Source organism: Moschus berezovskii, chromosome 16 (assembly GCF_049115385.1).
Source record: "Moschus berezovskii isolate FMDL1 chromosome 16, NW_MosBer_1.0, whole genome shotgun sequence".
Lineage (NCBI taxonomy): Eukaryota > Metazoa > Chordata > Mammalia > Artiodactyla > Moschidae > Moschus > Moschus berezovskii.
Window position 1 is genome coordinate 44,943,746 of NC_142475.1, and position 20,676 is coordinate 44,964,421.

Here is a 20,676-nt window from a genome sequence, read left to right on the forward strand (position 1 = left end):
CATCATAAATTTATTGCATAATAAATAATTGAGCTTCTTTGCAGAAAAATTTACATTTTAATGTAAAAATCTTACAGTAGTCATAAATCTTGGAAGCTCTCTAGGAAGATGACTAGAGGTTTACTTACATGCTTTGTTGTTGTTTAGTCACTAAGTCATGTCTGACTCTTTAGCAACCTTATGGACTGTAGCCCACCAGACTTCTCTGTCCATGGGATTTTCTAGGCAAGAATACTGGAGTGGGTTGCCATTTCCTTCCCCAGGGGATCTTCATGAACCAGGGATTGAAGCTGTGGCTCCTGCATTGGCAGGTGGATTCTTTATACCACTCAGCCACCATGGAAGCCCATTTGTATGCTTACCGACTTTTGTAATGCAGTGAATTTTTTTTTTTTTTTTTTTTTTGAGTAATCATTGTAAGTGCTGGCAGGGAACCAAAGTCCTGTGGCAAAGCACAGTGGTCTTTTTCAGTCTTAACAAATAACTGGGGTAACCAGCTACTCCGGAGAAGGCAATGGCACCCCACTGCAGTACTCTTGCCTGGAAAATCTCATGGATGGAGGAACCTGGTAGGCTGCAGTCCATGGGGTCGCTAAGAGTCGGACACGACTGGGCGACTTCACTTTCACTTTTCACTTTCATGCATTGGAGAAGGAAATGGCAACCCACTCCAGTGTTCTTGCCTGGAGAATCCCAGGGACGGGGGAGCCTTGTGGGCGTCCGTCTGTGGTATCGCACAGAGTCGGACACGACTGAAGTGACTTAGCAGCAGCAGCAGCAACCAGCTACTCACAAGCTATTGAACCATGGAACTATAAAAGCTTGTATTAGGCAAGGGGTGGGTGAGTAGGAAAAATGAATCTGGAAGCACTTGTTCTGGAAGTAAGTCTTCAGGTGTCAGAGTAGGTCAGATGGAAAGTCAGCAGACTCAGATCTAAAATGAATAGTGCGATGGGAACCCCCTGTCCCAAGAACAGGAACCTAGAGGCAGAGGGCCTCAGGCTTGGGCAGTAACTGAGATTTAAGGTTGAAGCAGCCAAAGATTTGAATGAGAATGAGAAGAGGTATATAGCTCATGAAAACAGTTGAAACATTTTTTTGCTGCTCCGTTATCTTTCACTGCCATTTATTTTGGCAAGTCTTTTGACCCTCAGAGCAGTAGCAGAAGCTTCTGGCATAACCGGCTTCATCTTTCCAACTTCAAGTTTTCCAGCAACAGCACAGGGTCTTGTGAAGCCAGGGAACAAACCAAGCACTGGAAAAAACAACAGGTAGCAGAGGCTGGCTCTAGCCAGGGACCTGAAGACTTTGTATATAGGGCCTGCTGTTCAAGTCAGGAGCAGGCCAACAGATACGGAAGGTGGTGAGTGTTCACCCAACTCCCGGCACTAGATCGGTGCTTCTAAGTGCGGTCCATAAGACTACTGTTGATTTGTTATAATGTGGTTTCAGCAGAAAGCAAAATGAAATGTTTCAAAAACATTGCACAGTTTTGAACTATAAAATTTCTGATAACTGTTAAGAGATCCTTAAAAAAATTTTTTTTAAATTTATTTTTAATTGAAGAATAATTGCTTTACAGTAGTATGTTGGTTTCTACCAAACATCAGTATGAATCAGCCATAGGTTTTTCTATGTACCCTCCCACTTGAACACCCCTGCCACCTTCCTCCCCATCCCATCCCTCTAGGTTGTCACAGAGCCCCAGTCTGAGTTCCCTGAGTCACACAGCAAATTCCCATTGGCTCTCTGTTTTACATATGGTAATGTATGTTTCCATATTGCTCTCTCCATACATCGCACCCTCTCCTTCCTTCCCCCACCCCAGCCATGTCCTTAAGTCTGTTCTCTATGTCTGCGTCTCCATTGCTGCTCTGCAAATAGGTTCATCAGTACCATCTTTCTAGATGCTATATATGTGTGTGAATATATGATGTTTGTTTTTTTCTTTCTGATTTACTTCACTCTGTATAATAGGCTCTAGGTTCATCCACCTCTTTAGGACTGACTCAAATGTGTTCCTTTTTGTGGCTGAGTAATATGAGTGAACATTGACTTTTCGCAAATGCTCTTGTTCAATTTATGTGGGTGATCATATGATTTGTCTCCTTAACTGATTAATATAGCAGATAACAGTGATTGATTTTGTTTGAATTCTGAATGTTAGACCAACCTTACATTTTTGAAATAAACTTAACGTAGTCATTTTCTTTTTTTTTTTCCACATTGCTTTGTTCAGTGTACTATTACATGGTTTAAACTAGCATTTATGTTCATGAGTGAAACTGGTCTTTAAATTTTTTTTCTTATTTTTTTCTTGTTGGATTTTGAAACCAAAGTGATGCTTCACTGAATAATTGGGGATGGATTCCTCTTTTTTTTTTTTTATTCTTGGATGCATTTTTGTAAGAGTAGCATTCTTCTTCTTTAAATATCTGGTAGAACTTTCTAGAAAAACTCTCAGAAGTTTTTGTTGTGAAAAAGTTTTTAATTGTGGTTTTAACTTCTTTGGTAGTTATAGATTTATATAGTTAGGGGTTTATTCTGTGCCAGTTTTGGAAATTTGTATTGTCTAGAAATGTTTCCATTTTATTTTAATATTAAAAAATGTTAGCAGAATTATTCAGTATCCCTTATTATTTTGTAATTCTATGGAAGGTTCATAATCTCCCATCTTCATTCTTAATTGTGTCTTCTCTTATTTTTTCTTGATCAGCCTTACCTTTGGTTAATCACTGTATTAGTCTTTTCAGGGAACCAACTTTTGGCTTTTTGAACTTCTCTGTTGTACTTTGTTTTATATTTACTAAATTTTTGCTCTTGTTTTTAATGTTCTGTTTCTTTGGATTTATTTTGCTGTTAGTAACTACTTGAGATGAATGGTTAGCTCATTACACTTCTGCCTTTCTCTAAGCTTTTATGGCTTATCTGTTTTCTTCTACACTCTCTTTAGCTGCATCTTTCAGGTTTTGACATATTGTATTTCCATTATTACTTATTTAAAATATTTCCAGTGAGATGTCTTCTTTGCCCATAGATTATTTAGATTACATTGTTTAACTTCCAAAATTGTGATTATCTTCTTGTCTGCTCCTTCTATCACTTACTGAGAACAATCTGTAAAAGTAAATCCGACTTTCACTGTGTATTTTCTGTTTCTTCATGTAATTTTTTCCTTTTTTGTTTTCTGATTTAATTTTTATATTTGTATTATCTCAGCATATACATGACTAAAAAATCATTACCCAGCTCAGGAAGTGTACATGTGGATATAAGATGGCTGATGTATATTTAAATACGTGATGTACATACATGTTTGCATCTTGTTCACAAAAGAGAACTGTGGGATAGTTCTAATGATGAAAAGCTACCATTTATTGAGCAGTTACGCTATAATATACACTGTAGTTTATGTACATTTTCTTGTTTAATTTTCAAAGTAACACTGTTAGGTCATTGTATTACCCCTCTTTTACTAATGAAAAAACTGGGGCCTAGAGATATTAAATAATTTGAATCAGTTCATGGGAAATAATGGAGTTGAATTTCATACCCAAATATGACTCAGAAGTCTTTGTTTTTAACTACAGTATTGTATTAATCTTTATATGTTCTCTTTAGAAACTGTTTAATGTAATCCTTTGTAAACTATATAATTTTTTAAATTTATTTTTTTGGACTAAAGACTTTTTATTGATATATAGTTGATGTACAATAGTATATGTTACAAGGGTACAGTATAATAATTTATAATTTTTAAAGGTTATGCTCCATTTATAGTTACTGTAAAGTATTGACTATATTGTCTTTGCTGTATAGTATATCCTTATAGCTTATTTTATATATAATAGTTTGTACCTCTTAATCCCCTGCCTCTATAGTGCCCCTCCCTGCTTCCCTCTCCCCACTGGTAACCACTAGTTTGTTTTCTATATCTGTCTGTCTGTTTCTTTTTTTTAATATTTACTGGTTTGTTGTATTTTTAGATTCCTCGTATAAGTGACATCATACAGTATTTGTATTTCTCTGACTTATTTTACTTAGCGTAATATCCTTCAAGTTCATCCACGTTGTTTCAGATGGTAAAACTTCATTCTTTTTATGACTGCGTAGTATTCCACTGTGTATATAATCGCCACATCTTCTTTATCCATTCATCTGTTGATGGACGCTGAGGTTGCATCTTATCTTGGCAGTTGTAAACAATGCTGCTATGAACGTAGAGGTGTGTGTATCTTTTTGAATTAGTGTTTTTGTTTTTTTTTAGATACATACCCAGGAGTGGACTTGCTGGGACATATGGTGGTTCTTTTTTTTTTTTTTTTTAATGATTTTTACTGGAGCATAGTTGTTTTACAGTATTGTATTAGTTTTAAGTGTACAGCAAAATGAATCGGTTATACATACACATGTTGTTGTTTAGTCGCTAGGTTGTGTCTGACTCTTGTAACCCCATGGACTGTAGCCAGCAGGCTTCTCTGTCCATGGGATTCTCCAGGCAAGAATACTGGAGTAGGTGGCCATTTCCTTCTCCAGGGGATCTTCCTGACACAGGGATCAAACCCATGTTTGCTACATTGCAGGCAAATTCTTCCCCACCGAGCCACCTGGGAAGCATACATGTACATATATTTACTCTTTTTAGGGTTCTTTTCCTATATAGGTCATTACGAGTACTGAGTCGAGTTCCCTGTGTTATATAATGGGTCCTCACTAGTTACCTATTTTATGTATAGTAGTATGTATATCTCTAGTCCATTCTCCCAATTTATCCCTCCCCTCATTCTGTTTCTTGTTGCTTGGAGAAACTGCCACGTTGTGTTCCATAGTGGCCGCACCAATGTGCATTCTCACCAGCAGTGTACAAGGGTTCCCTTTTGTCCCCATCCTTGCTGGCATTAGTTATTTGGGATATTTTTGATGATAGCCATTCTGACAGGTTTGAGGTAATATCATTGTTTTTTTGATTTGCATTTCCCTCATGATTAGCAGTGCCGAACATCTTTTCACGTGCTTGTTGATCATCTCCATATTGTCTTTGGAGAAATGGGTATTCAGATTTTCTGCACATTTTAACATTATTTTAAATGGCAGCAGTGTGAATTTTAGACTTTTCAGTTTATTAATTTAAGTGAAGAATACTAAATGTAGTCATAATCAACTCTCTACAATGTGAATTTTATTTTTCTGCTTATATAAATAAGTTTATTGTTTAAAAATCAAAGAATATAGAAATATGTAAGGAAATAAAAATGTTTTAAGACTCTATTGGTTGGATGGCATCACTGACTCAATGGACATGAGTTAGAGCAAGCTTCGGGAGTTGGTGATAGATAGGGAAGCCTGGTGTGCTGCAGTTCATAGGGTCACAAAGAGTTGGACACGACTGAGTGACTGAACTGAACTGAAGATTCTGTCATCCTGATATAACCCCCATTGACATTTTGAGGACCAGATTTCCATACTTTTCTTTGTGTATGCATTCATATATATATATAAAATAGGGATCTTAATTGCTATTTTATTATGGAATGAACTTTATATTTTTGAATGCTAGAGAGCAGAACACATTGCTTTGTGATGTTAATGTTTGTTACCAAAGTAGCTGTCATTACATTTCTTACTTTATTCTTACCAGGTCAAGGTAGGCAATGAAGTTGCTACTGGAACAGGACCTAATAAAAAGATAGCCAAAAAAAATGCTGCGGAAGCTATGCTATTACAACTTGGTTATAAAGCATCCACTAGTCTTCAAGATCAACTTGACAAGGTGAGAGTTAAATTTACACGGATAAGTTCTGTCCTGTCAGAATATAAAAATAATGAGCAAGTTCTGTTCCATTGTTCCTTGACTCTTAGTACTGTCTTAACTAGTGTAAAGTAGATGTCAAGTTTTAACTTTTCCAAGTTGGTACTCTCATCTTCATATCTTTAAAGATACAGATTCTCCTGGTACAAAATAACCAGTTTCAGGGGTCACGATAAAATATTATGTTCTTACAATTAGAAAATATTAAAAATTTGCTGTATAATTGTATATATTTTATATAATATTAATACCAGTGTAGTAAGTTTTACCTTACTGACTAATGATTTTTGCCTTATATACCCAGTTTTTTAATTTGTGCTTTTTAAGAATGGAGGTTGTTAGCCTTTAATTCTGGAATACAGCTGAAAACCCTGGAAATAAAGATCCTGATTTATCCCTTTAGGGCAGGAGCTGTATAGGACAGACACTCTATAAACTGATTTTTCTATTTACTTTAAATTAAAGGTAAACTCAGAGAGTGTTTATTTTCTGCCAAGACTTGTGTTCATGGTCCCCTATTTCTTCTGCAGCAGGTAATGACATCATTAACACCTGCCTGTATTGCAAGAGAAGCTGAGAACCCTGAATTCAGGACTTGGCAGTTAACTTGGCAGGAACTGACTTCATTTCACTTTGTATTCAATTATCATTTTATCTATACATATGTAGACATTATTTTTATTAAACATTTCATTTGTATGAACATTCCCAAAACAAACTTAATGATTATTTCTGTCATAAAGAATACGGTTTTTTTCCATGCCATTTTCTCACATACAGATTCTATTTCAGGGATATTTTCAGTTTCTGCAGGAACACCTTTGTGAAGTTTGGAGTAAAAATGAAATTATCTATTAAAAAATAATTAGATACACTTTTTAAGGTGCTGTAAATATCTAGGCAGTTATTCTGAGTAATTAAAAATTATTTATCTGTGTGATATCACTGGAGATTTCAGTTCTGTTTTTATAACCTGGCTAGTGAATGTGTTTTCTTCTTTTAAAAGTATTTGTAACATGAAACCTAACACGTGTTCAGGTTTCTGTCGTTCTTACATTGTGTATATGTTGTTTTAACTTAACACATATTGACTTATAACTGGTAAGTGATTTATAAAAATATGTCAGAATAAATCTCCTCGTAGACCTTTATTTGTGAGTTAAGTGAAAATAAAACAGAGCAAAACACCAGCATTAATTAGAAAAACATATTTTTGCATACCCACTGTGTTATTAGTTAGGGTTCTCCAGAGGAATAGAGTCTCACAGGGAGTGTTGTGTGTGTGTGTATCACACAGAGACTTATTTTAAGGAGTCGGCCCATGAAGTTTTGGATGCTTGGCTACTCCAGAATTTGCTGGGGATGCCAGCAGGCTGGAGACTCAGGAAGGAGCTGCAGAGTCTGGAGGCCGTTGACTGGCAAGCTGCCTCTCGTTCCAGGGAAGGTCAGCCTTTGCTTAGGCAGGCCTTCAACTGACAACGCCCACCCACATTTTAGAGAGCCATTTTTTTTTTACTCTCTAGAGTTCAGTGATTTAAATGTAAATCTCTTCCTAAAACACCCAGAATAACGTTTGACCAAATATCTGAGTACCTAACCCAGACAAGTTGGCACATAAAATTAATCATCACACCCACTAAATGCCAAACACTTAAAACTGAAGATAAGGTGACTGGAATTTGGTCCTCGCACTCTTGAAACTGACCAGTAAGTGTTAGAGGTGAGGAGTTTACATCACGTAACAAAAGTTATAGTATAATTAAAATTCTAGATATGTGAAGATGAGTCTGCAAAGTCAGGAGTAGCTGAGATGACTATTTTTATGTGAAGTAATGTGCTTTTGAATTATTGAGATTTGAGCTTGAAAGTGGCATGGTCTGGTTTGCTTTCTACATAGGACAGTCCTATAAGTAATGTAGTGAATGGATATGGGCAGGACAAGACTGAAGGCAGGGAGGCCAGTGCCAGCAGAATTGTTCAGGTGAAAGATCCTGAGGGTCTGAACTAGGGCAGTGGTATAGAGAGGAGAGGGGAAAGACACCAGCCATACTTCTTAAGTGTATGTGTTAATATTTCAGTAGCAGATAACATGCATGGAGGATAGAGAAAGGAGGAGGAAGAATACCTGTAAAAAAGAGAGTAGCAAGAGACTTTAAGGATAAGGTGCCTGGTACTTCCTTGGTGGTCGAGTGTTTAGGACTTGGTGCTTTCACTGGCCTGGCCCCGGGTTCATTCCTTGGTCAGGGAACTAAGATTCCCACAAGCTACATGGCATGGCCAAAATTTTAAAAAGTGGTAGTTGTATGCTGCAAAGATCAAGTAAGAGGAGTTAGTTAAAACCTTGATTTGTCAATAAGAAGATCTTTTGAGAATGTGACGAAAGCAATTATAAAAATAAATATTTAAAACTAGCTTTTAAAAAGTTGGCTTTTTAAAAAAATAATCAAGGTATGTACATAATTGAGTGGTGATGGTGGTGGTGGTTTAGTTGCTAAGTTGTTTCTGACTCTTGCGATCCCATAGACTATAGCCTGCCATGCTCCTCTGTCCATGGAAGAATTTAAAAGTGCAAAAGAGTGAACAGTGAAGAAAAAATTAGCCTCACTTTACCCTGAGACCCTCAGACTTGGTCTCTTCCTAAAGGTATCTCCCATGTTTAGTTAATGTTTGTATATCATTTAGAAATAGTGTCTGAATATAGTGAATCTTGTATAGGATTTTAAAAAAAAGAAGATAAATGTCCTTACAAAGATATTCTGTATGTATGCACTAATATATCTTCACTTTAAAAACATTAAGATTTAGTGAATTGCAGCTTAATAAATTTTGACAAGTGTGTGTATATGACCACATCAGTTTTATAGTGAATGTCTTTCCTTTTCCTCAGCTCCTGACAAACGCTGATCTGATTTCTGTCTCTATAGTTTTGCCTTTTCCAGAATGTTGAATAAATTGAATGGTATATTATGCAGCCGTTTGTGTCAACCCTATGGTCAGTCTGAGGCTATTGTAAATAAAGTGGTTATAAACATTCATGTACAAATCTTGATCGTACATGTTCTCTAATATAGCCTGTTAGGTACATATTCATATAATAGTGCACTTGCCACTTTATCAGAAACTGAAGATGTTTTCCAGAGAGGTTGTACCTTTTTCATCTCGACAAGCAGTGTTTGAGATTTCTGCTTACTCCACGTCTTCTCTGGCTCTTGGTATTGTTGGTTTTTATAGCTTTGATGATGCTATTAGGTGTTTAATGTTGTTTTATTGGATTTCATTTCCATTTTCCCTAGTTAATAATGCTGGCTAGTTCATCATATATTTATTTACCACTCATATCTCTTCTTTGACGTATCTGTTCAGAATTTTTGTCTTTTTAAAAACTGGATGGTTTACTGTCTTATTATTGAGTTATAAAAGTTCTTTATATATTTTGGATGCCAGTGCCTTATCAGATGAAGGATTCCTGTCTCTCACTTTCTGTCTTCTCTTCTCCTTTTTTACGTATGTTGTCCAGTTGTCCAAACACCATTTGTTTAAAAGATTAGTGCTTTTTCCACTGAGTTCGTTAGACCTTTGTTGAGAATGAGTTGACCATTTATGTGTGGGTCTGTTTCTAGATTTTCTGTTTGTTAATCTGTATGTCTCTTCTTCAACTGTACCACTGTATATAGAGTGTACCTTTTTTGGATAAGGTTTGAGATCAGATAAAGAACTTCATCTTTGTTCTACTTTAAAAAAATTGTTTTGGCTAATCTTTATGTTTTCATAATAAATTTTTGAATCAATTTCTACCAAAAAAATCCAGTTGGAATTTTTCTTTGGGATTGTGTTGAATATTACATAGATCATGTTTGCATTTATTAATATATCTTAAAAATATTGAGTCTTCCAGCCTTTGAACAAGATCTTGCTCTGTTTATTTAGGTTTTTCGAAATATATCCCAGCAGTGTTTTAGAAATATCTTCCACATTTTTTATGTTTATCCCTAAATGTTTCATGTTTGTGGGTGCTATTGGTAATGGCATTGGTTTTAATTTCAGTTTCTAATTCTTCTTTTCTAGCATATAGAAATACAGTTATTTTTATATATTGACTTTGCATCCTATGACCTTGCTGAACTGACTTATTTGTTAAAGAAGCTTATTTTGTAGATTTTTTGCAATTTTCTGCATTGATGATTGTGTTATCTGTTAATAAAGACAGTTTATTTTTTTCTTGCTAATCTGTATGCTTTTATTTATTTGTCTTGCTTATTGCCTTGAGTGAAACATCCCATTCCGTGTTGAATAGAAAGTTGAGTGTTGAAACAGAAAAACAGGTATCTTGACTTTGTTCCCAATCTTACAAGGAAATTGTTCGGTCTTTTGCTATTATATACCATGATGCTTGTAGGTTTTTTACACATGCTCTACATCAGGTTGATAGTTCCTAGTGTTCCTGCTTTGTTGAGAGGTTTCCCCCCTGTAATTATCAGTGGATGTTGAATTTTGCCAAATGTTTTCTCTGCATCTGTTGATACTCACATGATTTTTCTGTTTAGTTTGTGGATATGGTTTTAATTGATGGATTTTTAAAATTTATGTGATACAGGTTTCCCCCACTGTCTGAAAGTAAAGCAATTCCTGTGAAACCTTTTGTAAGCCAAAATGGTCTGAAACAAAGAAGCAATTACCTTAGGACTCATCTTGCTAATGAATGCACAAAATAAATCCAGACAAAACAGGGATTCTCACACACGGTTCAAAGCTGTGGTGACTGGATGCTGAGATACTGAGTATAGTTGCCACTCTCACTGCTCCTCGTGTGTGCTGCCTCAGTAATGGCCAGCTGTGAAGTTAAACACTTGAATGGTATTTTTTGTTTTTCCGTAAAAGTGAAAATCCTTTGGATTTCTTTTAGTTAGCAAAAACAGGTACTAGTGCATGTCTTTCATAAAAGCAAAGTGACATAAACTTTTGAAAAGTGTGAAATATCTGTATATACATACACAGCAAAAAATCACCATTTTAACCATTTTAAAAGGTGTTCAATTCAGTGGCATTAAGTACATTTACAGTGTTCTACAACAGGTTAAAGCATCTGCCTCCAATGGGGAAGATCCCCTGGAGAAGGAAATGGTAACCCACTCCAGTATTCTTGCCTGGAGAATCCCATGGACGGAGAAGCCTGGTAGGCTACAGTCCACGGGGTCGCAAAGAGTCGGACACGACTGAGCGACGGAATGGAACGGAACAACTGTCTCCACTATCCACTTTCAGAAAGTTTTCATCATCTGAAGTAGAAATACTGGTTTTCGTATCATTATCAGGGTAGTGCTAGACTCATATAGTAAGTTTGGAAGTATCTCCTTTTCTTTTATCATCTCAGAGTTTGGTATTCTTCATTAATCGTTGAGTAAAATTTACTGGTGGAGCCATCTGGATTTACAATTTTTTTTTTGTAAGAAGGTTTTAAGTATAAATTGATGTAAAAATAGATAGAAGACTACTCATTACTTACTGCTGAGCGAGCTTTGGCAGTTTGAATCTTTCAAGGAGTCTGTCCTTTTCCTCTGAGCTGAATTTAATGGTATAAAATTGTTCGTAGGATTCTTTTGTTATTCTTTTGATGGCTGTAGCATCTGTAGTGATCTTTTCTCTCTCATTTCTGATACTGATAATTGTTCCTCTCTTTTTTTATCCTGATGAACCTAGGCAAGGGTTTGTCAGTTGTTTTTATCATTTTCAAACAACAAGATTGTGATTTCATTGATTTTTTTTCCCCTGTTATTCTGTTTTCAGTTTTACTGATTTCTGTTCTTTATTTTATCCTTCCTTTATTTGCTTTGGGTTTAATTTTCCGTTCTTTTTCCACTTTTGTAAGCCAGAAGCTTAGGCTGTGGATCTGAGAATTTAGTGATACATATTTCTCTTTAAGTACTGGTTTAGCCCTGGCCCACAGATTTTGAGAAGTTGAGTTTTTACTTCATTTCATCAAAATATATTCTAATTTCCCTTTGGTTTCTTCATTCAAGTCCTATGTCTCTTCTGATTTTGTTTACTTCGTTTAAAGTAATGGTTAAGTCACCAACTATAAATTTGGATTTGACTACTTTCAATTTTATCAGTTTTTTTTTATGTACTTTGAAGCTATGCTGTTATATACATACACATTTAGGATTCTTATATCTTTTTGATGACTTTACAACTTTATTATTATGTGATTTTCTTTCCATCCCTGGTAATATTCCTTGTTCTGAATTCTTTTTGATATTAATATAGTCACTTCAGTTTTATTTTTATTAGTGTTTGCATGGGGTATTTCTCCCCCACCACTATTTTATTTTTAGCTTATCAGTGTCTTTATGTTTAAATTGGTTTCTTTTAGAAAGCATATAATTGAGTCTTGCTTTTAAAAATACCCTTTGACAATCTCTACCTTTAGTTGGGGGTGATCAGACCATTTGTAGTTATTGTAGCTTTGGTTATGGTTGGATTTAAACCTGTCATTTATCTAATTGCTTCTATTTATTCCATTTATTCTTTGTTCATTTTTTTCTCTTTGACCTCTCATGTAGTCGTACATTTTACTTATCTTTATATGTATAAAACCCATAATTCATTGTTACTAATTTCACTTTATATAGTTAGTTTTCTTTCTATGTGTTTAGAATCACAAAAAATACATTTAACCTCATTTTGACCGTTTTCAATACTCTTCATTTGTTTAGATCCAGATTTCTTTCTGGTATTATACTCCTGTTTGTAGAACTTCCTTTAATACTACTTGTATTAGCACGTCTGCTGGCAGTGATTTCTGTCAATTTTTGTTTGATGAGAAATTTATTTTGTATTCATTTTAGAAGTTACTTTTGTGTGGGTATAGGATTCTGAGTTTTTCTATTTCTTTGAGCACTTTCAGAGATCTCATTCCATTGTCTTCTGACTTGCATAGTCTTTTATATGAAGTCTGCTGTAATTATCTTCTTTTTCATCTTAATATGCTTCCTTCCTCCCTCTAAAGGCCTTCAGAAATGTCCTTTTTTTATATTAGTTCTTAGCAGTTTAACTGTGATGTATCTAAATTTCATTCTTTCCTTTCTTTCTCCTCTTCTTCCCTCTCCTCCTTCCTTTTCTTTTTCTCCCTGTCTCTTCATTTTCATTCTCTTCCTCCTTCCTTTCTTCTCCTTTTTGTATTTTTTCTGCTTAATGAATATGAATATATTTGATCTGTGATTTGTTGGTTTTTTAAAAGTTTTTGTCATATTCTCAGCTATTGTCTTTCTTTTCAGATATTTCTTCTTCCTTGATTTCTCTCTCCTTGGGAGTTTACAGTTATATATATGTTAGACCATTAGTATTGTCTTATAGATCCAGGATTTTCTGTTCCTTTTTGTTTTTCACTCTGTTTTTTTTGTGTGTCTCAGTTTGAATAATTTCTATTAATTTATCTGTAATATTACTGACATTTCTTCAGGTGTGTCCATCTGTTAATAATGTTATCAATATTAATTTTCATCTGTGGTATTTTCCCCCTAGGATTTCCATATGATTTTCTTATAAGGTCTCTGTTTTTCTAATGAAATTCTGCAAATATTCGTGCATGTTGTCTGCCTTTTTCATTAGATCTTTTATCCTGTTAATCATAGATATTATAAAACTTATTTTTTAGAGTTCTAGCACGTGGGTCATCTCTGGGCTCTGTTTTATTGACTTGTTTTCTTATTTTTAATTTTCATTTGTTTATTTTTAATCGGAGGATAATTGCTTTACAATGTTGTATTCATTTCTGCTATATAACAACATGAATCAGCTATAAGTATATGAATATCTCCCTCCCACCATCACCCTTGAGCCTCCCTTTTATTGACTTCTTTATCGTTTGACATATTTATTTTTGCAGTTTTGGTTGTCTTATAATGTTTGAATGAACATTGGACATTGTGTATTGAGAAAGAGTAAAGGCAGAGTTAAGTAGTGCTTATGTTAAGAAATAGGCATGTCTCTTTTTCTGTCAGACTGTTAACATGGAGGGTGGCATCAATCTAGTTGGTTCAGTTCAGTCACTCGGTCGTGTCCGACTCTTTGCGACCCCATGAATCACAGCACGCCAGGCCTCCCTGTCCATCACCAACTCCCTGAGTTCACTCAAACTCATGTCCACATAGTCGGTGATGCCATTCAGCCATCTCATTCTCTGTCGTCCCCTTCTCCTCCCGCCCCCAACCTTTCCCAGCATCAGAGTCTTTTCCAGTGAGTCAACTCGTCGCATGAGGTGGCCAAAGTATTGGAGTTTCAGCTTTAGCATCAGTCCTTCCAATGAACACCCAGGATTGATCTCCTTTAGAATGGACTGGTTGGATCTCCTTTCAGTCCAAGGGACTCTCAAGAGTCTTCTCCAGCACCACAGTTCAAAAGCAATTCTTCGGCGATCAGCTTCCTTCACAGTCCAACTGTCACATCCATACATGACCACGGGAAAAACCATTGCCTTGACTAGACGGACCTTTGTTGGCAAAGTCATGTCTCTGCTTTTTAATATACTATCTAGGTTGGTCATAACTTTCCTTCCAAGGAGTGTCTTTTAATTTCATAGCTGCAGTCAGCATCCGCAGTGATTTTGGAGCCCCCCAAAATAAAGTCTGACACTGTTTCCACTGTTTTTCCATCTATTTCCCATGAAGTGATGGGACCAGATGCCATGATCTTTGTTTTCTGAATGTTGAGCTTCAAGCCAACCTTTTCACTCTCCTCTTTCACTTTCATCAAGAGGCTTTTGAGTTCCTCTTCACTTTCTGCCATAAGGGTAGTGTCATCTGCATATCTGAGGTTATTGATATTTCTCCCAGCAATCTTGATTCCAGCTGGTGCTTCTTCCAGCCCAGCGTTCCTCATGATGTACTCTGCATATAAGTTAAATAAGCAAGGTGACAATATACAGCCTTGACGTACTCCTTTTCCTATTTGGAACCAGTCTGTTCCATGTACAGTTCTTACTGTTGCTTCCTGACCTGCATACAGGTTTCTCAAGAGGCAGGTCAGGTGGTCTGGCATTCCCATCTCTTTCAGAATTTTCCACAGTTTATTGTGATCCACACAGTCACAGGCTTTGGCATAGTCAGTGAAGCAGAAATAGATGTTTTTCTGGAACTCTCTTGCTTTCTCCATGATCCAGCGGATGTTGGCAATTTGATCTCAGGTTTCTCTGCCTTTTCTAAAACCTGCTTGAACATCTGAGAGTTCACGGTTCACATATTGCTGAAACCTGGCTTGGAGAATTTTTAGCATGACTTTACTAGCGTGTGAGATGAGTGCAATTGTGCGGTAGTTTGAGCATTCTTTGGCATTGCCTTTAGTTGGTAGTTAAGCTCATTTTGGGTGTTTTGTTTCCACAGTCACTATTAACTTCAGGTTCGTTTAGTTTTGGTTTGCCACTATCTTTGTTTTGTGTGGGGTGAGGTTTTGGGAACATTTTCCTCAGTTTTTCTGCTCCATCTTCCAGTTTCATCAGTCCTCTCTTTGCTATGCCATGAGGTGAGGGATATCTGTATGCTCTGTAGTCATTTGCCATTGCTCATTATTTGGTTGTAGAAGCATAGTTCTTGATTTTCTTGTACAGCTTTATTCTCAAACTCTGTGTGCCTGAGTCTCAGAAGTGGGTTTTTCCTAATGTTTCTACCTCCTTCTCCATGATAGCCAAGCTTTACTTTTGAACTGTAGGTTGTCTTAGGTACAGTAGAGTTTTCCAGCCCCTTCCCCACCATTTTCAGAAATCTGCTTTATATTGGTGCAGGGATTTGCCCTCAAGGTTTTCACCCCCTTCTTTTTTTCCTAGGAGCAGGTAACTTTTGCTTCTAATATTTTTGCAGAAACTGTGAGTCCTTGCCTGAGTTTTTGGAGCAACAAAATTTCTTGCCTTATCTCAGAGGCAGACAGGATATGTTTCTCCCTTTTCTCTTGTGGCTTGTACTGTTTGCTTTGTGTAAAAGAGGAGTGTAGTGAGTGAAGTCACTCAGTTGTATCTGACTCTTTACAACCCCATGGACTGTAACCTACAACACTTCTCCATCCATGGGATTTTCCAAGCAAGAGTACTGAAATGGGTTGCCATTTCCTTCTCCAGAGGAGTGTGCAAATTTCTGTGCAGTTCTCTCTGCTTCACACCTGCACCACTGAGTGGGGCTTTTTGGTTCTCTGCTGTATCTCCAGTTGTCCTGACTTCCCAAAGGAAGCCCATAGAAAAGAACTTCTCTCTGGAGTTCCTAATTTTTCTAACCTGCTGTGCTGACCCTCACACAGTCTTTTAGAATTCATTAACATTTCATCTGCTTTCTTCTTACCAATATTTTTGAAATTCATCTTTCTTCTTTGCCAGTGTTGAAATATTTTGTGAGCTGAACCTCACCTCAGTAGGTTTTGTCACTCTCTAGAATTCATGTCATTTGTTTGCTTTATAATCTCAGATCTCTGATGAGTTTGAGAAAAGTTATGATTTCTTACATTGTCTGAGTCATTGTTCTATTTCTACATTCTAAGGAAGAGCCGAACACTCTTTACTTTTTAAAAAATATACTGATCTTGCATCTTGTTTTTTTCAGTTACATGGGGTTTCAGTTACAACTTAGAGCTTGTTCTGCATCAAGGTATAACTGGCATGTGCTTTATTCTTTGTTATATTTGATTATTATATATTGTTCAAAGTAATACTCATATGTATAAGAAGTCAAGACTTATTCAAGATTAATGATATAAAGACTCAAGATTTATAATAAAAAACCATGCTGTCCTGCCCTGGGACTGCCCCTTTCTGTTTCCTTTTTCACAGAGGCAACCACTTACTACCTGTTTTAGTTGTTCTGTTATTTTTTACTGTTAATAACTTACACTGCAGTTTCTTGATTTTTTTTCTTTTTAGATGTTATCTGAGTTTCTGCTTTGAAAACCAAAGATTTAGTTTTATTACTCAACCTGTATAGTTTTCTGTGTCTCTAACTTATCCCTTTACCCTCTGCCAAGTAAACACTTCATGTACTGTTTAATTTCTTTGTTTTTTCTTTCTTGGAGTTCTTTATCTTCCTCTTCTATGTTGGATTGTTTGTTTGATAGATCTGCTGAAGACCCAATGTTTTGGTTCCTCTCTTCACTGTTTCCCTGTTAATTCCTTTTGTCTCTCTCTTGTTGAGTTGCCTGCTTTCTGGACAGTTTCCTTGTTCTTAATTTACTTTCTTGTTTTGATGGAGTACATGCTTTCATCATTTCCTGATAGAGAATGCATGAGTAATACAGTTTTTTGAGACCTTGTAGTTCTGATATATCTTTATATTTCCCCCACACTTAGTTGGTAGTTTTTCTGAGATATAATTCTAAATAGGAACTATTTTTTCCACAGTTTTGAGGGCATTGTACCAATGTTTTCTACCTCTCGGTGTTACTGTTGAATTTCCAAAGTCTTCGGATACTTTAGCCAATTTATGAAACTTTTACATTTCCTCTCCCTTGTGATGCTTTTCTCAAAAGTTCTGAAATTTCTTGAGTGATTGAATGGATTTGTGTATTCTTTGATAAATTGTTTTTGGGTGTTTGGGTTTTAATCCAGAAATTCGTGTACTTTAAACGTGGGGAAACTTTTATATTTTTTCTCTGATAATTTCTTTCCTTCCATTTTTGCTGTTCTTTCAAGGATACCTGTTAGTCTAAAGAGTGATTTTTTTGGTTCTTTCTTTCTTCTTTTTTTTCTGTTTCTTTTTTTGTTCTGTTTACTGGAGATTTCTTCAGTTTTGTCTTCCAGTCCTTCTTTGAAATATTTTCCTTTGGCTACTGTATTTTTTATTTCCCAGAGCTATTCTTCATTCTCAGAATATTCCTTTTTATAACCTCTTATTCTTGTTTAATGGGTATAATATTTCTGTCTCTCAGAGCTTTTTTTTAAACACTTTTTTTGAGGTTTTATTCTGTTCCCTGTGTTATGCTCACCATTCCTTGTGGATTGGGAGACTGATTATTGTCTTCAGAGGCCCAGTGATAAAGGGAGCTGGGGATCTTATCTTCTAGGATGTAACTTTGGAATCCATCTCTATTTTCAGTGTGGTGTATAGATCCATCCCATCCTCAACTGTACCTGGTGTCCAGAGTCTCTTTGTTTTAGGCCTTTCTGAAGAGGCAACATTTTAGGAAATTTGTCTCCTTGGGGTCACAGAAGTGGCCTGGAAGTTTCATAACATTTGAAAGACTTCCAAACAATCTTTCTATTTTCATACTCTTCCAGGATTCATCTTTAGAAGTAACAGGTGTGCTTCTGATTCCTTAGGCTTTCTGGGGTCCTGAAGCACAAATCAGTTTACTTTTTGTAAGCTCTTTGTTAGCTTCTAACTCTGCAGGTGAAGTTTCAGCTGGCCCACATCTGCTAAGTTAGTTATAATTAATCTACTCTACATGTTACAAATTTTGACTGATCTCTTCTGTTGATTCCTTTCATATTCAGGGGAGGCTGGGGGCAGAGGGAAGGAGAGAGAGTTTATGGATTATTGGATTATCAATTTAGAGTTGTTTGGGGAGAGAGAAGAGATTACTCTTAATGTTTACTCTGTCATGTAAAAGCAGAAACCTTAGAAAAGCAGTTTCATTAGAGTGTTGAGAGAGAAATCAGAGAGCTGCAGGCTTGGGGTTCAGTTGATGAAAAATTAGGCTTAGGGAATAAAATCTAATATTGAAATAACTTTGGTTATTAGTGGAAGGAGAGAAAAGGAGGAATGAAGTGCTAAATATATTATTACCAGCGTCAACTGAGCCCTCAAATGCCTGAGGATCTGTATTCTTCTAATCGTTTAGCTCCTTCCTTCCTTGACTTTTTCCTTACTGTGTACACTTTCCTTAGATTTATAACCTCCCTCCCTCCCTCAGCAACCCCCTCTCTCTATGATCCTGTCTTGTGCTACATAGAGAACATGTGCGTGGGAGTCTCCTCAGGCCTTCCCATCCACGTGTATCTGCATTTACACATGTTACCTTCTCTTCCACCCTTTCACAGTTGCAAGCTATTTGCTAGAAATGTAGTTTGTGTTTATATGTGGATTTAATTTATCCATTTGCTCTTTGACATCTGATAGCATAATATAAAATACTATAATATAAAAAGAAATATGTCTCCCCTCACCCCGGAGTACTTTATATCAATAACACCAGCTCCACAAAAAGAGAACATAACCAGTTAATGTCAGTTACAATTTGATTAAAATACTACTTCAAAATGTCTGAGCTCAGAGTGTATTTTACACTAAATGTTGACCAAATCATCTGGCAAAAGCCAGGATATTCCAGATTTTGCTTAGAATGAGGGTTTAGTTTTCAATTTTTTGTACCTGTCATTAGCAGTATTCAGTGACCCTTATCAGGACTTTTCCAGAATAGACATAAAATATTTCTATCATTAATTTAACTTCAAAAGTGATTTAAAAAAATCTCTTTTAGTTACTTTAGCACTTCTGATGATTATTGTTTACTGTTTGAAAACAAATTATTTACTTTGCCACCTTGATGGAGCCCATGTTATACATAATATATATACTAAATATTACGCTAAATATGGGGCTTTCTTGATGATGTAAATTATAAATTTAAATAAATAAAAGCAGGAGACATAGGAAACAGAGATGAATGTAGAAAAGGGATAGGTTTTATAGTTCATGTTAGTAATTCTTGTGTCCGTGGTCCTGGGGTCAGCAGTGGAGAGGATGAACAGAATAACCTGTACCCTTTTTTTATTAATAAGGATTAACGTGTTTGTTTTTTTTTTTAAGTTTCTTTCCTGAATTTAAACAGTTGGTTTAATTTTTCAGACAGGGGAAAACAAAGGATGGAGTGGTCCAAAGGCTGGGTTTCCTGAACCAACAAATAACAGTAAGTTTCTACCTTTATATTGGCTACGCTTGGTGTTCGTCAGTGGTTCCATGACTTGTCCCTCACTGGGAATTTACTGGGTCTTTTTGGGCCTGATATGCTATGCTAAGTGTTTTGAAGGATGCAGGAAGTTGTGGTGTTTGCTTTCTTGCAAATGACAGAAGACACAGAGACTCATATCTTTAACATGGTTAAGTCATTGCAGACAGAAAACCATTTTATTCATTAAATGATGATTTTTTAAAAGTTGTTTTTATTGTGATATTATCACAGTAGAAAAGAATCAAGAAAGAGAAACAGTTATCTACCAGTCCAATATAACCCAGCATTAACTGTATTCACAGTTCTACTTTTTTAGGTAAACACACAGACACTTTTACATAATTAGAATACAGACAAAAATTTGTAGTGTGTTTTCATTTAACACTGTAGTACACATTTTTCAGGTTGTGCTGAGTCGTTAGAATTTTTGGTATTTTATTAAAGTTACTAATTGAAATATCAGAAATGTAAGGATAAAATTGGTCACAATTTTATTCCAAATAATAGTATATCATCATTTAAAAATCCACTTCAGTTCTACTGAAGTAGGAGAAGGGAGCTATGGTGATAACTTTTCCTGGAGTGAATCCTCTAACTAAATACTTCTAAGTAGTTAATGGGAAGATGAAAGGGTCTTCCTGTGTCTTTGGGACCTTGATTGTTTTCAGCTCAAAATAATCTACATGTCACAGAGAAGCACTTTAGGATGGACGGCAAATTTTGCTTACCTTAGATAATTCTCAGTGTTTGGGGCATCCTTCTGGTTGCTGGGTAGTATGCTGCCTGATTCATGAATCATCGAATAAAGCCAATTAGCTCTTCAAAAAAATTTAAAAAGAATAAAAATCCACTTCAGGTATTTCTGTTTTCAAAGGTACATGATCAACCTGTTATACCTTGAAAGTGTAGACATTTTTAACTTCCTCCCCGCCTCTCTCCAAAAGCAT

General features: G+C 35.9%; 1 protein-coding gene across 12 annotated transcripts in view; it reads left to right on the forward strand.

Moving 5' to 3' along the window:
• Positions 1-20,676, forward strand: part of STAU2 (staufen double-stranded RNA binding protein 2) — a 322,176-nt gene that overhangs the window by 126,089 nt on the left and 175,411 nt on the right. For all 12 annotated transcript variants that reach the window (XM_055431772.2, XM_055431769.2, XM_055431760.2 and 9 more), the window contains 2 exons: positions 5,639-5,770; positions 19,627-19,687. In XM_055431772.2, the coding sequence (XP_055287747.1) occupies positions 5,639-5,770; positions 19,627-19,687 (193 nt within the window). The remainder of the gene's footprint in view (positions 1-5,638; positions 5,771-19,626; positions 19,688-20,676) is intronic.